General features: G+C 42.0%; 1 protein-coding gene across 6 annotated transcripts; it reads left to right on the top strand.

Moving 5' to 3' along the window:
* The first annotated feature begins 359 nt into the window (after nucleotides 1-359).
* Nucleotides 360-17,951, top strand: tcerg1b (transcription elongation regulator 1b (CA150)). 6 transcript variants are annotated; one of them, XM_050040483.1, is made up of 21 exons: nucleotides 360-431; nucleotides 1,692-1,941; nucleotides 2,928-3,080; nucleotides 4,140-4,419; nucleotides 4,909-5,151; nucleotides 7,187-7,246; nucleotides 9,102-9,302; nucleotides 9,697-9,803; nucleotides 10,729-10,817; nucleotides 10,906-11,066; nucleotides 11,757-11,838; nucleotides 11,995-12,130; nucleotides 12,330-12,419; nucleotides 12,535-12,653; nucleotides 12,899-13,049; nucleotides 13,160-13,324; nucleotides 14,412-14,594; nucleotides 14,887-15,066; nucleotides 15,255-15,338; nucleotides 16,408-16,508; nucleotides 17,152-17,951. In XM_050040483.1, exons 1-21 carry the CDS (start codon nucleotides 385-387, stop codon nucleotides 17,351-17,353), a joined length of 3,084 nt encoding a protein of 1,027 aa, XP_049896440.1. In that variant the 5' UTR covers nucleotides 360-384; the 3' UTR covers nucleotides 17,354-17,951. The 6 variants fall into 6 exon arrangements, with proteins under 6 accessions (XP_049896440.1, XP_049896439.1, XP_049896436.1 ...); XM_050040482.1 differs by having other exon boundaries at nucleotides 14,887-15,081; XM_050040479.1 differs by having other exon boundaries at nucleotides 11,733-11,838.
* The last annotated feature ends 709 nt before the right edge of the window (nucleotides 17,952-18,660 follow it).

Genomic DNA, 18,660 nt, shown 5'->3' with positions numbered 1-18,660 from the left:
GATTTTGATGCAAATTATTCTGTGGATACAGAGCATTCAGCATCAGTGCACTGTAAAGTAGAGGACTTCAGTTGTTTTTCCACCACTGTTCACAACAGTGGGCACACAAAATACCCGCAGAGCGAGAAGTGGTAAAATCTAATGGAGTATGCAAAAAGTGGTGGTGATTACAGCTCAACTTACTAACAACACCCTGCACTCTGACTGAACAAAAAAGACATAATGAAAGACAGGACCCAATGAGGGCTTGGCCAAACCTCCGTGAGGAACGCTTTAACCAATCAGAGCTCACTGCGCTATGATTGACGTCTAGTTTGAGCGAATGCAAGGAGCGGAAACCACTTAGGGGCGTTTCCAGGAAGAGAGTGGTTACATTTTCCTGTAATGGCGGACCAGACAGAGAGCGAGACTATCGGGTTCAGCGACAACAGGTCAGATAACAGCAAATAAAGTGTTTAAATGAATATGAGCTCAGCGTGCTATTAAGCACAGGCTGTGATTTTAAACGAAGGTGATTAGGGTTGCTTTTGCTCGAGAGGTTGCGATAAACAGTGGTTTAATTTGTGCATGTAGCCATGCTAGCTAACTAGCTTTTAGCTAGCTAGCCTGTGTTGCCAAGCGGCTCGTCTCTGCTCTCCGCTCGTGGCACGCGGTAAACACAGGCAGTCAGATTATACACAGACATATGTTTTACTCTTTCACCGAGCTGCCGAACTTGCCAGGCCCTGAATTTGTGTCCAGACACAGTTCCTATGCTAAATTTGTGGTCTGTGCTCAGTTGTGAATGTGAAAAAAGCCTGCTAGCTAAGCTATGCTACATTCATTAGTAAGCAGGAGCACACAACTCCGTCCATTCAGTGTTTTGAATGGACTGCCTTGCTTCTTGTTGCCCAGTTAGTAATATATGAGATCAACAGAGTGTATGCTTTAATTTAGGATTAAAGTATGCACTCTACGATATCGCCCTAAAGAGCATGTGGCATAATAAACACACCAGTGCTGCATAACTTACAGCTCTACACCCAAAGGCTCCGTAGCAAAAACATCATCCACGTCAGTGTGATGCATCTTCAAGAACTGATTTCTGCAGCTCATATGCTGTACATAAATCAGCAGAACCTATCTTTACAATAGCATTAATACAAAATAGCTAGAAACAATTATTTTATAAAGTGTCTGTAATAATCTGCTTAACTAGCCTAGTTTACTCTGCAGCTTCCTCTCTAGTAAATATCTGTTCTCAATACGATCTGTCTGGATTAATAAGCAAGTATCAACTATGCTTAACTTTGCATGGTCTATAATATGTTGATGTTGTTAATATTCTTACATTGTGAGATTTCTTTTCACATTGTGGAGCATAATTTTGGTTCTTTAACAATGTAAGTAATCTTAATTATCAAGCTGATTCTCCCCCAGAATGATTTCTAAATTACTAGATAATGGTAGCTGAAATGTGTGTGACTGTTGACAACTTGAAAATTTGAAACTTGCCACACCCTGTGTAATATGACCTTTTTATGTTGCCCAGCCTTACTGTTAGTTACAGTTACTTTCAAACATTATAAATACTTGCAGTTGTGGCATGTTAGTGCTGATTGAAGTGCTCATATCAGATGATTTTTGTCATTGCTACTTAGGGATCTGCCTTTGAACATTAGTTGTAACCTGATGTTATTTTGTTCTACTAGAATGGCGCAGCAGGCAGTGCGGTTCCGCGGCCCTGTGCCCGTGCCTGTGCCTGCACCTGCACCCGCACCTGCCCAGACCCCAGTGTTACGAGGCCCGCCGCCTCTCCTCAGGCCACCGCCACCTCCTTTTGGGATGATGAGGGGACCCCCACCGCGACCGCCATTTGCACGCCCACCCTTTGACCCCAGCATGCCGCCCATCCCTCCGCCAGGAGGCATGCCACCACCCATTGGACCCCCCCATCTACAGGTGACTGTTTACCATTCTTATACGACATGCATGTTTTAAGTATTGGCCTGAACTGTGTTAACTTTGCTTGTAGTGATGTTCTTCACAGAGGGATCGACAAAGACTGAAATAAGTCAGCTGAAGAATGAGCCAAATATGTTAATAAGCATAATGAAATTGCATTTATTGTAATAGACCATAATAGCCAAAATATTAGATACTCAGAAACAACATATAAATGAGAGAGATCATTTGGCGGTTGAGAGGAGGAGAGAACATGCTCATGGGCAGAAAAAGGAGAAGCTGAATCTTTTATAAGGAAGTTATTTAACAGATCTCTCAGATTTATCAGTGACTGGTCTACTCAACACATTGAGTATGAGCGGGGACAGGGTCACTACTTATGACTTTACTCAATGTTAGCTTCTGATGTGGGTAGTCTAGGTGTTATGTTCTTTGCTTCTACTCCTCATATTCAGAGTCCTCTGGTCAAGACCATTAGTGGCATAGTTAACCAGTACCTTAAAGGTAAATGTGCATGTGTGAGTGCATAAGTAATAAGAAAAGGGTAAATCCTTCAGCAGAGACAGGATCCACAGTTCGTGTATGAATTCATATCAATCAATGGTGCAGCCATCTGCCAGGCAGAGTCTGTAAAGAAATCGACCACAGTGAAAGCTTTAGTCCCTTCTGGCATAAATAACAGCTGCATTAGCTCTCAGAAGAAAACACAAGACACAATCAAGGAGAAGTATGACTAAAATGGTTTTATAATCTATTTGGCATTGTCTTAATTGATTCAGTGAGATTCTCTTGAATGATATGATATTGATGCACAAACCTCCTAATTTGAATTCAGAGGTTTCAGCAAGTGCCGGCTGCTGGCTAAATAGTCGACTGCTTATCTGCCTGGCCACCAGGGAGGACTCTTATTGGGCAATTTATATTCCTGGCCCCACTCCTCTCAATCCGAAAATGTAATGCTGGGTCTCTATCTTTTGCTGCAGAGACCTCCGTTCCTTCCCCCTCCGATGGGGAACCTGCCACCTCCTCCGGGGATGCTGTTTCCTCCTGGGATGCCCCCCGTTCCTGCATCTGGAGCCCCTGCACTCAACCCTGCAGAGGAGATCTGGGTAGAAAACAAGACGCCAGAGGGAAAGGTAAGCTGGAAGTCATACGTAAGCACTTAGCAGGGTCTCTATTCTGGTTTAAGAAAAACATGGAGAAATAATAAATGATTTTTACAGTCTAAAAGTTTTTCAAAAAGTACATTAAACTACAGCCCTTGAGACAGGGACAGCATGAGTATTTCTAGGGGTTGTGTGATGATCTGGAATTTTTGTCTAATTGTGTGCTCATATTGGACTTCAGTTGCACAACTGATTTTAAAGGTGCTAATTACTTGATTGCATTTAAAGGAATACTGCACCCACTCATCATTTGTATATCTACTCAACCTGTGTTACATTGCATTCAAAAAGTAAGCATTGTGTATCATGCATGCCTCTATAGTGAACAAAGACCTCAAAAATAGAGAAAATTCTTGATGAATTGAAGTCATAGGGAGCTGTGTTTAACAACAGCAAAACTATATCAGAACATCCGTTTACAAACTCTCACTCAACTGCAGTATAATCGAAGTTTCATTAATCCAGTCGTATGCACAGCACTTCCTAAACACATGCATTTTGGCAAAACCTTACTGTTAAAAATTGTTTCCAAAGTAAAACCTAAGCTCTCTCTCCACAGCCAGACTCTATTGACAAAAACAGTAAGTCTACCTTGCTGAACACGGGAGCTGCTCGTCTACCACTGCCTTGATCAGTTAGTTTGTTTTTATTATTATGTGACTTCGGTGAATCTGAACTAACCCTTTAAAACACCTAAGTCACACAATAATTTAAGGTAAAGAGGTAAAAGTACTGTTTTGTCCATGGAGTCTGGCTGTAAAGAGAGAGCATAGAAAAGTTTCACTTTCAGTTCAGTTTTAAATAGTTAAGTTTTAGCGAAAGGAGTGAGAAGTAGTGTGCATAAGACAAGATAAGTGTTAAAGTTAATGTCAATAAAATCAACAAAACTGCTTACTGCAATATTAAAAAGTCCTGTGGTATTGTTACAAGGAGGAGATGATGACTCTTTATGTGTTGCCATGCTTCTTAATCTAGTTACTGTTTGTTCTCTAATTACAAGTGTTGTCTTGTTTATTATCCCTTTCACAGGCATATTACTATAACGCCAGGACCAGAGAGTCATCGTGGAGTAAACCAGACGGTGTTAAGATCATCCAGCAGTCTGAACTTAACCCTCTTCTTGTAGCAGGGTCTGCGGGGCCGGGTCCAAATGTGGGGGTGACTGCAGCTGCCAGCTCAAGCAGTGTCAACACTACAGCCAGCACAGCAGCCGCAGCCTCCCCGACTCAGGCCCCGTCCACAACCCCCTCCCGCACACTCACCTCCAGTCCAGACTCCACCACCCCCTCCCCCTCTGTATCCATTGCAGGTGAGTACACCATCTTATATCAACTATGAACTAGGGCTGCCACGATTAGTCGACTAATCGATGACTAATCGACTACTAAAATAATCGGTGACTATTTTAGTAGTCGACTAATCAGTTTGAGTCATTTTTCATAGAAAAGTACTATAAAAGTACCCCAAAATACTCTTATTGCAGCTTCTTACGCTCAAATATTGGCAGCTTTACACACTCTCCCATGATGGTGAACTAAATCCCTTTGGTGTGAGTATGAAACAAGACATTAGATGACGTAATTTTGGGGTTTGGGAGAGACAGACTGACATTTTTCAACATTTTAACACATCTTTTGATAAAATGATTAGTCGACTAATCGAAGAAATAATCAGCAGATTAGTCGACAATGAAAATAATCGTTAGTTGCAGCCCTACTATGAACACACCAGCACAGACAAAAGCAAAAATAAATCTGTTTTTTTTTTTTATATATATATCCTTTTTTTGCTCCCAAAGCCACTGTTGTAGCAGACCTGTCCCCTGTTGCCACCGTGTCCTCAACTGTTGCTGTGTCTCCAGTCACCGTGGTAACAGTTTCCACGGTGCCGTCACCTGTTACGGCGGTGCAGACCATGCCACTGCTGCCCGCAGCCCTGCCTCACAGTGTGGCCCAGCCCACCGCAGCCATACCTGCCTTCCCCCCTGTCATGGTGCCTCCTTTCAGGGTGCCCTTGCCGGGCATGCACATCCCTCTACCAGGTAAGAACCTCAAACTTCGAGCAAGAAAGTAAGAAAGACAGTCCACAATATCTAGCTGCTGTCACTATGCTGCAGACAGGAACTGCTGTATAGGTATATTGGAATCCAGTAAACAGCAATAAGCTTTATTGCAGATTTTTTGTCGGGCACCAGGACAGAATTTTGTTTTTTGTCTGACATGTTGAAAGTAAAGATGTCCTGAGCCAAAGGGCTGATCTGGGATTGAACTGATATGTCTTCTCCCTAGCTCATGATGTCTCCCTGTTACACATAAATTCATTTCAGACCAATTTGTATTTTTAATGGGTTTTGAATCAGACCCTTTGGTATTTGGAAGTAGCGTCTCAAAAAATGGCAGGCCAAATTTTGTCAGCTGCACCTGTTATTTCAGAGTCAGATACATATATTATCAGTACTGCAGAGGCCAATCTTCTACTGCTGTGTAAATATATGTATCGAATCAGACTCAACAATAAAAGACTCGGGGCAGGGCCAAAAAACGTCATTGGGAAACCCCAAATATAAAGTATAATGTAGTAGAAACTATAATGTTGCTAATAAGCTAACCAGTTAAGACTGCTTGATTACTTTGATTCTAATTTGGTGCTTAGCTGTGTAAATTTTGTGACTGCTGACAATTCGATATAGTCACTGTGGAAAGTCTGACTCAGCATTACAGGTGCATTTTTGATAACAACAAAAAATTAGCGTGGCCAGTGGACTCCAAGTCAAGCTGTTATTGGAACACCACAGGAGGGTAGGATGAGAGGGACACTGACACACAGGTTATACGGTTAATGCTGTGTTCACACTACGAGCGGCAAAGCAACAGGCTAGGGGTCATTTTCAAAGGAAACTAGTGACATGAAGTTACAGACTGATGCTTGTCGCTGTGGATGGGCGTGACTGTAAATCAAAGTTGAGCAGGCCTCACCTTTTTTCAGTGCTCCAGGGACACGGAGAAGTGTTTGCCAATCTTATGTTTTTGTTTTTAGCTGTGGTGCGGTGTTATTTAGCTTAGTTAGCACTGTGACACTATGCTAGCTTTTTGTGCATTACGGTGCACACTAGGATGCAGTGGGGCAGTGAAATGTGATGTTAAAATGGGGCGCAGACATTGAAGAAAAGCAGATTTTGTTTTGGTCAAATAGAAACTTTAGATGACAAAAAGTCGAGGTGCTTTGTTGCATCTATCAGACAAACACAAGCCCATGACAACATAACTACATCAACAAGCCCGTGAGCAATAATGTAGCTGGCTACACTGTAGCTTTGTTGCCTGTAGTGTGAACTCAGCATAAATACGAATGTTTCTGAAAGATTTCACACTAGATATCTTGTGATTGTAGCTTAATTTCTTGAGTTCAGTCAGCAAAGATTTCTCAGGCAACATTTGGTTTAAGGGTCGAACAACAAGTCTTGAGTGCAGTTGCTCAAATTTAAATGTAAGCTAATGTAAATGTTCTTGTGTGTTTGCTTTCAAGTCTTTTTTCCTGTTGCTTTTCTCTTCTCCTGTTATTTGTTCTCTTTCATTCCTTCTTCTTTCTCCCACTGTCCCTCATTTTAGCATAATTTGATTGAAGAGGCTCATTCTCGTTATTTATCTCATTTTATTGTGTTCTTTGAGGACAAAGTGTTTGGCAAAATCAGAATTACAATCAGATGGGGCCAGTTTTAGATCAGCGCTGATTGTTATTCAGCTGACTAATATCAGACTGAGAGCTTCCTGAATGACTTTGAGATTTGTGGTGTTCCAACATTATTCATCCACGCTTTTAAGCCTCCAAATAAATCCTACTTTGTAAACCTAATGAACACTGTGCTCATCCCTAACATCTCTAAATACATTACAGGCACACAAACGTCAATAGAGACTGAGTAACTGTTGTAACACAACAGTGACGCACAATCCAAAATTTGGGCGTGTGTTTTGTCTGAGTGGGGCCACACACACAAACTCTTACACACCATGGTAGCTCATGTCTAGTGTCCTGCTGTGTTCAACCAGATGCTTGCTTGTCCGTTGTTCTTGCAGGTGTAGCAATGATGCAGATAGTAGGTGCCCCCTGTGTAAAGGCAGGCCCCAGCCCCAACGGTAAACACCCAGCCGCTCGCATCTCAGATCTACAGTAGATGGCATGGTAGTGAATGGTGTCTACATGAGTCATATGGTACATATGGGAACCGTCAAACAGTGGCATGGTGGTGAATGCTGTGAACATGATCCATCCGATGTACAGCAGAAGTTTCCTCCATTCCAGCAGACAGAGGCAGAGCATACAGCTTTATGTTTTTAAGTCTTGTTTAACTCATTTGTGACTTAACAAGTTCAGTTTAGTCTGGATTAAAAACACTGCAAGGGGTACGCCACATACTTCTTTCCATCACCCGCATAATTTTTTAAGATACTCACTTGTTAAGGGGACAGTGTGCCACCCTAAAGCAAAAATACATATTTTTCATCTTACCTGTGATGCTGTTTATCAGTTTAGATTGTTTTGGTGTGAGGTGCTGAGTGTTGGAGATACCGGCCATACAGATGTCTGCCTTCTCTCAAACATAGTGGAACTAGATGGCGCTCCGCTTGTGGGGCTCAAAGCGCCAAAAAATACATTTGAAAAACTCAACAGCAATGTCTCTTTCCAGAAACCATGACCCAGATACTCAAGATAATCCACAGACCTTGTTGTGAGCAGTTTCACGAAGGAACTATTTTAATTCTACCAAACTACACCTGCCAACGGAACCACTGTGTGGAAGGAAGTGTGCATCTACTCATGGACAAGAGGTTTGTGCTGTAACATTAGCTAGCTCAGTGGTGCTAGGTGAGCTTGCAGTAGATGCACGTTTGCTTTTGTGCGGGTAGTGGGTGTAGTTTGGTTGAAAGAAAATTGTTCCTACACCAAACTGCTCACAACAAAGTCTGTGGATTATCTTGAGTAACCGGGTCATGATTTCTGGAGAGAGACATTGCTGTGCTTTGAGCACCACAAGCATTTGAGAAAGGCAGACATCTCTACGGTCAATATCTCCAACACTCTGCAACTCACACCAAAACAATCCAGACTGATGAATAGCACCACAGGTAAGAGATAAAATATGTGTTTCTTGTTTTGGGGTGTACTGTCCCGAAAGTCTAGTTTCCAGCATTTGCGTGCTTAAGACAAACCAGAGTATTCAGCTCTCACAAAATGATGACTGCGCTTGTTTGCGCGTTGTCCTCTGAAACCACTTGATACAGTGACAGATTAATTGTTTTGCTTTGGTAAATGAGAGGACACAAATCATCATCATCTAAATTGTTCTATTAGGCCGAGTTGTTGATTGTTTGGATCAGTCATTTTGAGGTGTGTGGTTGGTGACTGTAGTTGAGACAGAGACCATCTTAGCTAGTTCCCATAACGTCAACTGCTTTTGCTTTGTAGTGAGTCAGTAGTATAGCAGTTACAACAGGGATACATGTTGTGGTCATGTCTTCTTTTGTGGCATGGTTGTGTGTGTGTGTGTGTGTGTGTGTGTGTGTGTGTGTGTGTGTGCGTGTGTGTGGTCACTGCTTTGTCTCTTTGTGTATGTGGCCTGTGTTTGCTGTCAATCAGTTATGCTTCTATAAGACATCTGTAGACATGAGCAGTTTCTTCCACAAATGATAATATTCTTTTCTTTTTTTTTTAATTCACTCACTCATTTTGTAATCTGCTCGTCTAGACAACAAGGCTAATACAAAGAGGCACCTCCCTTTTTAAGTTGCAGTGAATCCGTTTTATTGTGCCTGTGGAGCTCTCTGTGTCACCTCTGGTTTTGCTAATACATGTGTTTGATTACAAGTGGGAAACCTGGGAAATGACAGTTCACAAAGAGTATAGTCCACCACAATTACTGTTAGAGTCTTGGACAGAAAGATGAGTCTCAGCCAATCATGGTGTCTCTCTTTCCTCTCTAAATAATGACAGGCATGCTTCCTGGCATGGGCCCGCCTTTAGTTTCCATGATGCACCCACAGCTGGCTCTCTCAGCGGCTCCTGCCTCCATGGCCGGATCATTGCAGCTCCCCGAGTGGTCAGAGTACAAAACAGCTGATGGGAAAACTTACTACTACAACAACCGAACACTGGAGTCCACCTGGGAGAAACCACCAGCCCTTCTGGAGAAAGGTAGGCCCTACTGACAAGTGCACACACACAAGCTTTGTCAAGCCTGGCATGATGAGGCAATCAGCTCAGCGTGTTGTAATTGGGTGAAACTTAAATGGATTTGTTTGATGATGGGTGCGAGGCTTTGGCTGATTTCCAGTCTCGCCAATTTCAAAACCGTCACCCCCTTTGATTTTCTGCTCACTGACAACATTGTCATCTGTCAGACAAGATGCACAGCCAAACACAAGAACACTGAGCCCACATTACTGTCTCCTGCAGCTGCTATGACTGATTATCAGCAGATTTACTGAACATGAAACCCTGGCTGAGCTGAAAACAAGCTGCATTTGCTGAGCTGCACTAACTCACTGTTTGTTTGCGTGTGTGCCTTTTTTCTTCTCGCTGTCTTCAGAAAAGGAAGCAGAAAAGATCAAGGAGCGTCTGGCCCAGGAGGAAGCTGAGGCGATGGAGATGGAAGACGAGGAGAACAAAACAGAAAACACTAATAATGAGAAGGAGGTATGTAAAGAGTCGAACAACCTGCTTCAACAGCAAAAGCCACACTGCCTCAAATTGAAAAATGCATTGTTGCTATGGCGATAATTAAATATAGTATTGTCACATTGTAAAATGGTTTCATTGTAATATTTAGGACTGCAAGATACGCTACACTGCACAACAAATTATACTACATTACTCTTATACATAGTATATACCATGCTTCATCAAGTGGTGCTTGTAGATATTTTGCACAGACAGCAATGCAACATTGCAACACGTCTGCCATTGTCGTGACGTTGTGACGTGACATCATCTCCACAAAGCGTGACTGGTTGATGTCTTTATTCATTGTGTGAAAACCTCAGAAAAATCTATCTCGTTCTGAAAAACAATTACACCGCTTTTTTGCCGATAAATATTTGCATTCAGTGTGAATGTACTCATGACAAAAACACTTTGAGGAAAATATATTGATGTGCAAATGAATTTGATGACAAAAAACAGCTCTGGTGTGTTAAGGCCTTAAAAGAGACGTCAGAGAGATGACGGCATAAAGCAACTGACCTGCTGCTCTCTAACTAGAGACTCTGTCTGGGACTGTTTTTCCTTGTCTAACCAAAGAAGCACAACACATCTTGACCATTTTTGGATTGACTTACAGCTGTCTGTCAGCGTTCTCCACCATGAACATTATAAAAACCAAGTACCCTTGCAGTCATAACAGTTATGCAATTTAGACAATACGAGGTTTGGACCTTTGCTGGAGGGAAGTTTTCGTAACTGGAACTCTTAAAATTTTAATTGAATATCCCTGGTTAACAATGAAAGACAAATTTTTGCAATTAAATCATCAAAAAGATAAAATGATAATTAAGATAATATATTGTTTAACAGTCTGAGTGTAATAGTAATAGAGAGAATCAATTTTCTTCTTTCTCTCAAGGAGCCTAAAGAAGAAGAGATGACGGAGGAGGAAAAAGCAGCACAGAAAGCCAGGCCTATAGCCACCAACCCCATCCCTGGCACGCCATGGTATGCACACCACATCACAGCCCACACATTCTCTCCACTCCACTTTATTGCAATAAACCTAATGCTTTTCTTTTTTATGTTAAATAAGGTGTGTGGTATGGACGGGTGATGATCGTGTGTTCTTCTATAACCCCACGACGCGGCTGTCCATGTGGGACCGGCCCGAGGAGCTGGTTGGTCGAGCTGATGTGGACAAGCACATCCAGGAGCCGCCGCACAAGAGAGGCCTGGAGGACGTCAAGAAGACAGGTAGAGACAAACTCGCGTTTACATGCAGTCTGTGACAATGACTTTTAACACAGTGCTTTTGATTGTTGTCAATAAAGCGATTTAAGTGAAGTGATTTACGTAGCAGTAAAAATTTAAACAATTACATGTTCAAAGTCACAAAACCAGTGGCCAGAAAACCAGTGGCCAGAAAAACAGGTGTACTAATGGTTTTAATACTGAGCAAGAAACTTATGTGTAATCTTGATTTAAAAAAAAAAGAAAATCCTGAGTGTCCTGCTATCACTCTTAAACACAAGGGGTGTAAGAAAATATTGATACACTTGAGTATTGCGACAATATGTTTTGTGACACTATAGTGTACTATTTTTAATTTTTTATTTTCTTCATTTGTTTACAGAAAGAATCCCACAAGCAGTTTTAATTCTTACACAAAAACTATTTGCATGATGCTGCACGTTACAGGGTCTGTGATAAACAAATGCAGATTCCACTGATCTGATAGCATAAAAAAAGTTTACTTTTGTATACATACAAAATACATACATACTAAAATTAGCTTTAAAAAATTGCAATATATTGATTCTTAACCCCTGTATTGTGATGTGTATCATATTGCCAGATTCTTGCCAATACACAGTCCTATTAAATGCTGTTACACTGCAGTACGTGGTATTTATTGTGTAGGCGTGTCTGTGTCTTCATACACAGGTGTGAATAAGGAGGAGCCAGAACTGGCCGTTACTACTGAAGAGAATCAGGATGAGGAGCCAACCAAAGCAAAAAAGAGGAAGTAAGTAATTAGTATCTCCCCATATTTAATGCTGTTGTGCTACACCGATTGTCACCTTATCTCCTGTTTTCTTTTGTTTTTTTTCTGCGTCATCTCTCTGGTCTCATTTATCATTCTCTGCGCCTCTACTGACCTTTGTGTTTTTTACCCACACAGGAAGGAGGAGGTGAAGGAGGCAGACACTGAGAAGGAAGCAGCAATGGAGGCAGAGCTCCGGGCTGCCAGAGAGCGAGCTATAGTGCCGCTAGAAGCCCGGATGACCCAGTTCAGGGAAATGCTGCTGGAGAGAGGGGTAACACAAATTTGTGAAAAATGTTACGGCAATAGTGTGAGCTTTGTGTTATGTTTTGCCTTAAGTTCCCCTGATAAACGCAAAATCAGTTTTCAGTGAACAAACGTAAACATCACTGCGTTTCTTGTGGCAGTTTTAATATATACAAGTTTATATTCGGGTGTCTGTCTAATGCCAGCGTTGTCTGTCTTCCACGTAGGTGTCTGCATTCTCGACTTGGGACAAAGAGCTTCACAAGATTGTGTTTGACCCACGTTACCTTCTGCTCAACCCAAAAGAGAGGAAACAGGTTCAGTTTCAGTTTGCACTCTGTTACTCATTTTCACTTCCTCACAGTATTGTGTCATGTACTGGCCATTTTTAAAAATCTTTCAGTCATAGTTCTGTGATTATGTCCACTCCAGGTGTTTGATCAGTATGTGAAGACGCGGGCAGAGGAGGAGAGGAAGGAGAAGAAGAACAAGCTGATGCAGGCCAAAGATGAATTCAGGAGGATGATGGAAGAAGCAAAGTTCACACCAAGGTAAACAGACAAGGCAGTTTTTCTACGCATAGTTTTAAAGGCCAATATTGATATTTAACACAAGCGAAATAGATATGTGATTTTATTGTACATTTATTTTACAATTCCCTTCTCCATCTGGGAGGTAACTCACGATATTCAATAGCATAATATATTATTAGTATTTAACATAAGTTAATGGTGTTTTTTTTTCTTTGTCATTTGGTCAAGAGATCATTTCATCTTTTTTTTCCTTATCTTCACAGAACAACGTTTAGTGAATTTGCAGTGAAGCATGGCCGAGACCCGCGATTTAAGACCATAGAGAAGATGAAGGACAGGGAGGCCATCTTCATAGAATACATCACCGCTATGAGGAAGAGAGAGAAAGAGGACTCCAAGTCCAGAGGAGAGAAGGTACCAATCACTTGCATTTAATGACTGCAGATGTCCTGCTCACCTGCTGACCATTTGGCTTTGGAAAGATTTACAATTTTGATGAGTGTGTGTGTGTGTGTTGCTCCCAGGTGAAGCAAGACTTCTTTGATCTCCTGAGCGAGCAGCACATAGAAGGCAGCCAGCGGTGGAGCAAAGTGAAAGAGAGGCTAGAGACTGACTCACGATACAAGGCTGTGGAGAGCTCCGCACTCAGAGAAGAACTTTTCAAACATTACATGGAAAAACAAGCCAAGGTAGGAGCGACTCTCTGTATGGAAGATGATGGCTTCAGTGTGTGTGTGCTAGTGATGTCTGGTTTGTGTCAGAGCGGCTGTCAAGATATTGTTCAGTATTGAACTGAAAATTGAGGTTTTCTCTTTTTCAACACCACGAGTGTAAACAGATCTATACTCAGATTTTTAAACAAGGCTAATGTATTTCACGTGTTGGTATTTTTTTTGCCAGTGCTGTGTGCAGGTTGTTAATTTAAAAAGAAAAAAAAAAGTTTTTCTATTTTGTGTTTCCAAGACTTTGTTCTTTGTGCTGTGGCATGGAAAGGGGATGGCACTTTAAAAATACTGCATTGAACTGAAGATTCGACAATACTTTTATCTTGAAATAACATTTGTAAAAGGGCAGGTTGTGTTAAATTTGAGGAGTAGACAACAAATTAATAACATCAGATATTAATTTTTTAAAGGAATGAGTGTCTCCTACACAGACTGTTGCATTATGGGTTGTTTGTGGCCTTGTTGTGGCGAGGCCAGCAAGCTCTTTAAGTCCATTTGTTGCCATGGAGGCAATACATTCCTGACAAGAAAAACAAGTTAAAGCGTCTTCAATGTCAGCTGCAGACATGGGCTGAATCATCTGTTAAGAATTTCAGGTGTCACAGATGAGGAGCTAAAAACACAGTTAGAATCAGAGAAAATCATTTTGACATCCAAGAGCCCGACAGGAGAGTGTGTGACGGGGATTTATGTTGTGCTTTATTGAAGTTAGTTCATGTTTTATTTTTATGTCATAATCTCAGAGTGGTCTAATATTCAGACCAGTATGGTAGATTTCTTCTCCATTACATGACTATTTAACCTGTGAAAAACCCTAGAATCAACATCCCTAGTATAAATAAACCAAGAATGTGCACGTGACTATTGTGTGTGTAGTTCTTGTCATCGATTAACATTCAAGTTCCAGAGAAGCATTGCAGATTCATTTCAGCCTTCTGAAAACTTTGTTGTAACTAATTAACCCTGATGCTCTGATTTTGAGCGCAGGCCTCATTGTCGACATCACACGACAAACAAAACTGACGCAGACCATGTGTGTCATCCTCCACAGAGCGTGGACATCGATAAGGAGCGAGAAATGGAGCGGCAGGCTCGTATCGAGGCCAGTCTCAGAGAGAGGGAGCGGGAGGTGCAGAAGGCTCGATCAGAGCAGACCAAAGAGATCGACCGAGAGAGGGAGCAGCACAAGAGGGAGGAGGCTATCCAGCATTTCAAAGCTCTCATGTCTGACATGGTGAGATGCTCCGCAGCTTTTTTACTTCCTCATGAAACTTGTTATAATGTATAAAAAAACGGATCCAAGCAAAGCGTAGTTGCATTTCCATTCTGAGCCCCTTAAGTCAGATTTTACAGTTACGATTGTGACTGCGGGGATAATCACAGAAGATGTTTAAAAGCACTTCGTAAACATTTCAGAAATGAAAGAATGTTGACCTTCACAAGACTAACTTGTCCCATAATACTTTTTTGCCTGTGATGCCATTGAGCATTACATTACAAGTGCTTTCTGCTCACTCTTCTCTCAGGTACGGTCTTCAGATGCAACGTGGTCAGACACTCGTCGTAACCTGCGGAAGGACCATCGCTGGGAGTCAGCCTCACTGCTGGAGAGAGAGGAGAAGGAGAAGCTGTTTAATGAACACGTAGAAGCACTGGCCAAGAAGAAGAAGGAACATTTCAGGCAGCTACTGGATGAGACCAGCATGGTGAGAAGTAAAAAGGTGCTTCTTTCTTGTGTGCACCCATGGGAACATATAACCAGTGTGGCTAGAAGGAAAATAATACTCTGTCATGTCCATTAATGTGCTTTATGAATTATTTTGATTGACTTGCTTCAAATTGATCCCTGATTCATTTTACAAGCGTGTTAACAGTTTTTTTGTTTGTGCTGTAGATCACTCTGACAACCACATGGAAGGAGGTGAAGAAGGTCATCAAGGAGGACCCTCGCTGTATTAAGTTCTCCTCCAGCGACAGAGTAAGATGGGCTATTTTGCTTGTACAATTATGAAATGATAAGAGATTAAAGTCGCTTTATGACAACACTTTACTGGAGTTTTGTGACTCTAATGATGAGTTCTGAATTGATCTTAAAGTTGTTGTGGTGTGAGTTTAATTAGGTCCCGATCAGACAGAGCACCACACTGCCTTTTTCTTATTGACCTGCCTGAACACACAGAGCACATTTTGCAGGTTGCTACGTCTATTTTAAAATTGTCGCTAGGCAACCACTGAGTCACTTGTCCTTAGCTACCGTTATTTTTGCTGTGAAGTAAACTCACAAATCTTCCTTCATTCATTCATTTCTATCCCAGCTGACACTGGGTGAAAGGTGGGGTACATCCTGGTCAGGTCGCCAGACTATCACAGGGCTGACACATAGAGACAGCCAACCATTCACACTCACATTCACACCTACGGGCAATTTAGAGTCACCCGTTAACCTGCATGTCTTTGGACTGTGGGAGGAAGCCGGGGTACCCGGAGAAAACCCACGCTGACTCAGAGAGAACATGCAAACTCTGCACAGAAGGGCTCCCCCACCCTGGTTTCGAACCAGGATCCCTCTTTCTTGAGACCCTAAGAAAGGGAGTACCACCAGCTGGTCCACCAGCATCACTTGGATGATGGTCGGTTGAATGTTTATTTTAGGATGAGTCAGGGAAAGTTTGAAAATCTGCTGCCAATCATTGGGCCTAATTACAATAGGTAAATTTTTGGAAAGTAGTTGAGGCTAGTTTGTTCAGATACATCTTACAGCTTGACTAGGGCAAAAAAACCTGCAATGATGTTGGGCTCTTTTTCCCCTCTGTGATTTAGTTTTTTCAACTCGAGGCGTTCAGGGTCGTCTTGAAAAATGACGCATAGAGCGGAAAATGTGAGGTGCTCAGCAATGCAAAAGCAGCGAGCAAAACACTTCACCCTCATTGAAAACAATTACAAAAGGTCACCTCAGGCTGCTGAGACATGCTATGTCTTAGGCCTAAAAAGTTTCATCCATTTGATCTGAATGTTGGTGTCTGAATTGTAAATCTGTGTGTTTGCAGAAGAGACAGAGGGAGTTTGAAGATTACATCAAAGATAAGTACATCACAGCCAAAGCTGACTTCAGAACCCTGCTGAAGGAGACAAAGTTCATCACATACAGGTGTGTACTCTCACTTTCACATACTAGACAGGCATGATTAATACAAGACTGTGTCACTAATTGCATTTAAAACCATTACAAATAGATTTGTTGTGCATTTATTTAATATATGGAGCCTGATATAAGTGAAGTCCAGAAATCTGAGATTCTACAGTGTTGTTGGACAAAAGTAACTACAAGCAACTCCACTTGTCATAGTTCATTATTTTCCCATTACTTTAGATGAAGTTTCAGTTCATTTGCCACTATATTAAGCAGACTGAGAGACAAACATTTTAAATGTCTGCATGAAATCGGTCCTTATTTTCATTTTGGGGTCTGATAACTTTGGTAAATGATGTAAAAATTCTTAGACAAGTAGCATTGAGGCGAGACAAGCTGCAGACTGCATGTAAATGGGACAGGATGTGATGGTGATAAACATCTTGTGTCACTTATAGAAACTGTCTCAATGTTTTTTTCTAACCTTTTAAACAACAAAAATATGTCAGCTTTGTTGCAAAGGATGTTCTGACAGTATAGAATTGTATCAAATGAAGAGACTTGAACCAAAATCTAGCCAGTAGCTGTTGTACTTGAATCTCTCAAAGATGATCCCGCAGCTGAATGCTCTCTGCCTGTCTCACATCCTCTCTTCCCTCAGGTCGAGAAAGTTGATCCAGGAGTCTGAGCAGCATCTGAAGGATGTTGAGAAGATCCTTCAGAACGACAAGCGGTACCTTGTGCTGGAGTGCGTTCCCGAGGAGCGCAGGAAGCTCATTATGTTCTACATCGAAGACCTAGACCGCCGTGGCCCACCGCCTCCCCCCACTGCCTCTGAGCCCACACGACGCTCTACCAAGTGACCAATCACATCATCTCCTCGGCCGGTTCCTACTCCTCCTCGCCCTCCCTTTGGCCAGAGCATGATCTCCCCTGATCACCCCCTGAACCCCGCCCTCCAGGCCCGCGGCTGGCCTCTCAGTGTTATTGCTGGGGCTCATGTTGCTTAGAGATGTACCATAGAGACGAACGGTTAAGGTCTCTGTGTTATGTCGACTCCTAGCCCTGAAATAGCCCTGCGTTAAGGCAACAGCAGGGAACAGAGGTTACCTGATCTCAAGGTGACCCTTGAGCCCTCACCTCTGACTGACCACGTTTGAGGGAGGGATAGTGATCAGGCTGCTGCCTGAGCAGCCACAGAGGTGTAACATAGCTGATGTAAATGAAGATGAGTGGGTGTGAGAAGCGTCTGTGTGTGTGTGTGGGGGTGGTGCGTACAAGAGTGTGTGTGTGCGTGTGTGCGTGTGTGTGCATGTGTCTGAGGCGTCCTTAAGCCTTACTGCTCCACTGTGCCAGTCATTGTTTCAGCGGCTCAGTGTGAATGTTAGTTTATGCTCAGTGGTTTACTCCGATGTTGCAGCAATTTCTCTGTTGAATGAAATAAAGGCAACTTCCACTGTTTTTCAATATGTTGTCTTGTGGGTTTTTGTCAACATGTCACATACACTTTACACTCTTGTGTAAATATTACAGGAGGAAGCTATGATCCATATGGAGTTAATAACCCTAACAGGTTTTCTTTGTGGAGAACGATAACAGCTATCCTTTATCATGTTTAAATTAGCCAGTGTTTCAACGCTGCGTCAATAAAACTAAAGGTTGTAGCAGCACATAAAGTTCATTGACTCATCCATCTTCAGCTCCCTGTCCGTGTTAGGATTGATTTTTAAGATATTATTGATACTTTTAAAGGGGAACACCACCTAAATGAAGAATTCCAATATGTTATTTCCATGGCCTAGGAAAGTTCAAAATGTTTAAACATGAGCTACTCTCTCTCAAAGCTAGAAACTAGAGAAGTAAGTCTCAAATGTGATGCTCACAACTATAAAGTCTGGAGCTGCTCTATAGACAATGAATGGGAGACTGATTTTGTAGAGCCACAGAATGTTTGCTTTCTTCTTTTATACCCAAATGAGCTTAATTCTATTGTAGTGTTCTCAGTACTGAAACTGAAAATGTACCCATACACTCAGAACACTGGGGGCCCTCAGTGTCATCTAGATCATCTCTCCATTCATTGTCGGAAGCAGCTCCAGACTTTATACCCTATGACATCACAGACTTGAGTTTTAGTATCTTTGTTTTTGGATTTGGGAGAGAGTTGTTC

This window comes from Epinephelus moara, chromosome 3 (assembly GCF_006386435.1).
Source record: "Epinephelus moara isolate mb chromosome 3, YSFRI_EMoa_1.0, whole genome shotgun sequence".
Taxonomy (NCBI): Eukaryota; Metazoa; Chordata; class Actinopteri; order Perciformes; family Serranidae; genus Epinephelus; species Epinephelus moara.
This window is presented reverse-complemented; position numbering and strand designations above follow the sequence as displayed.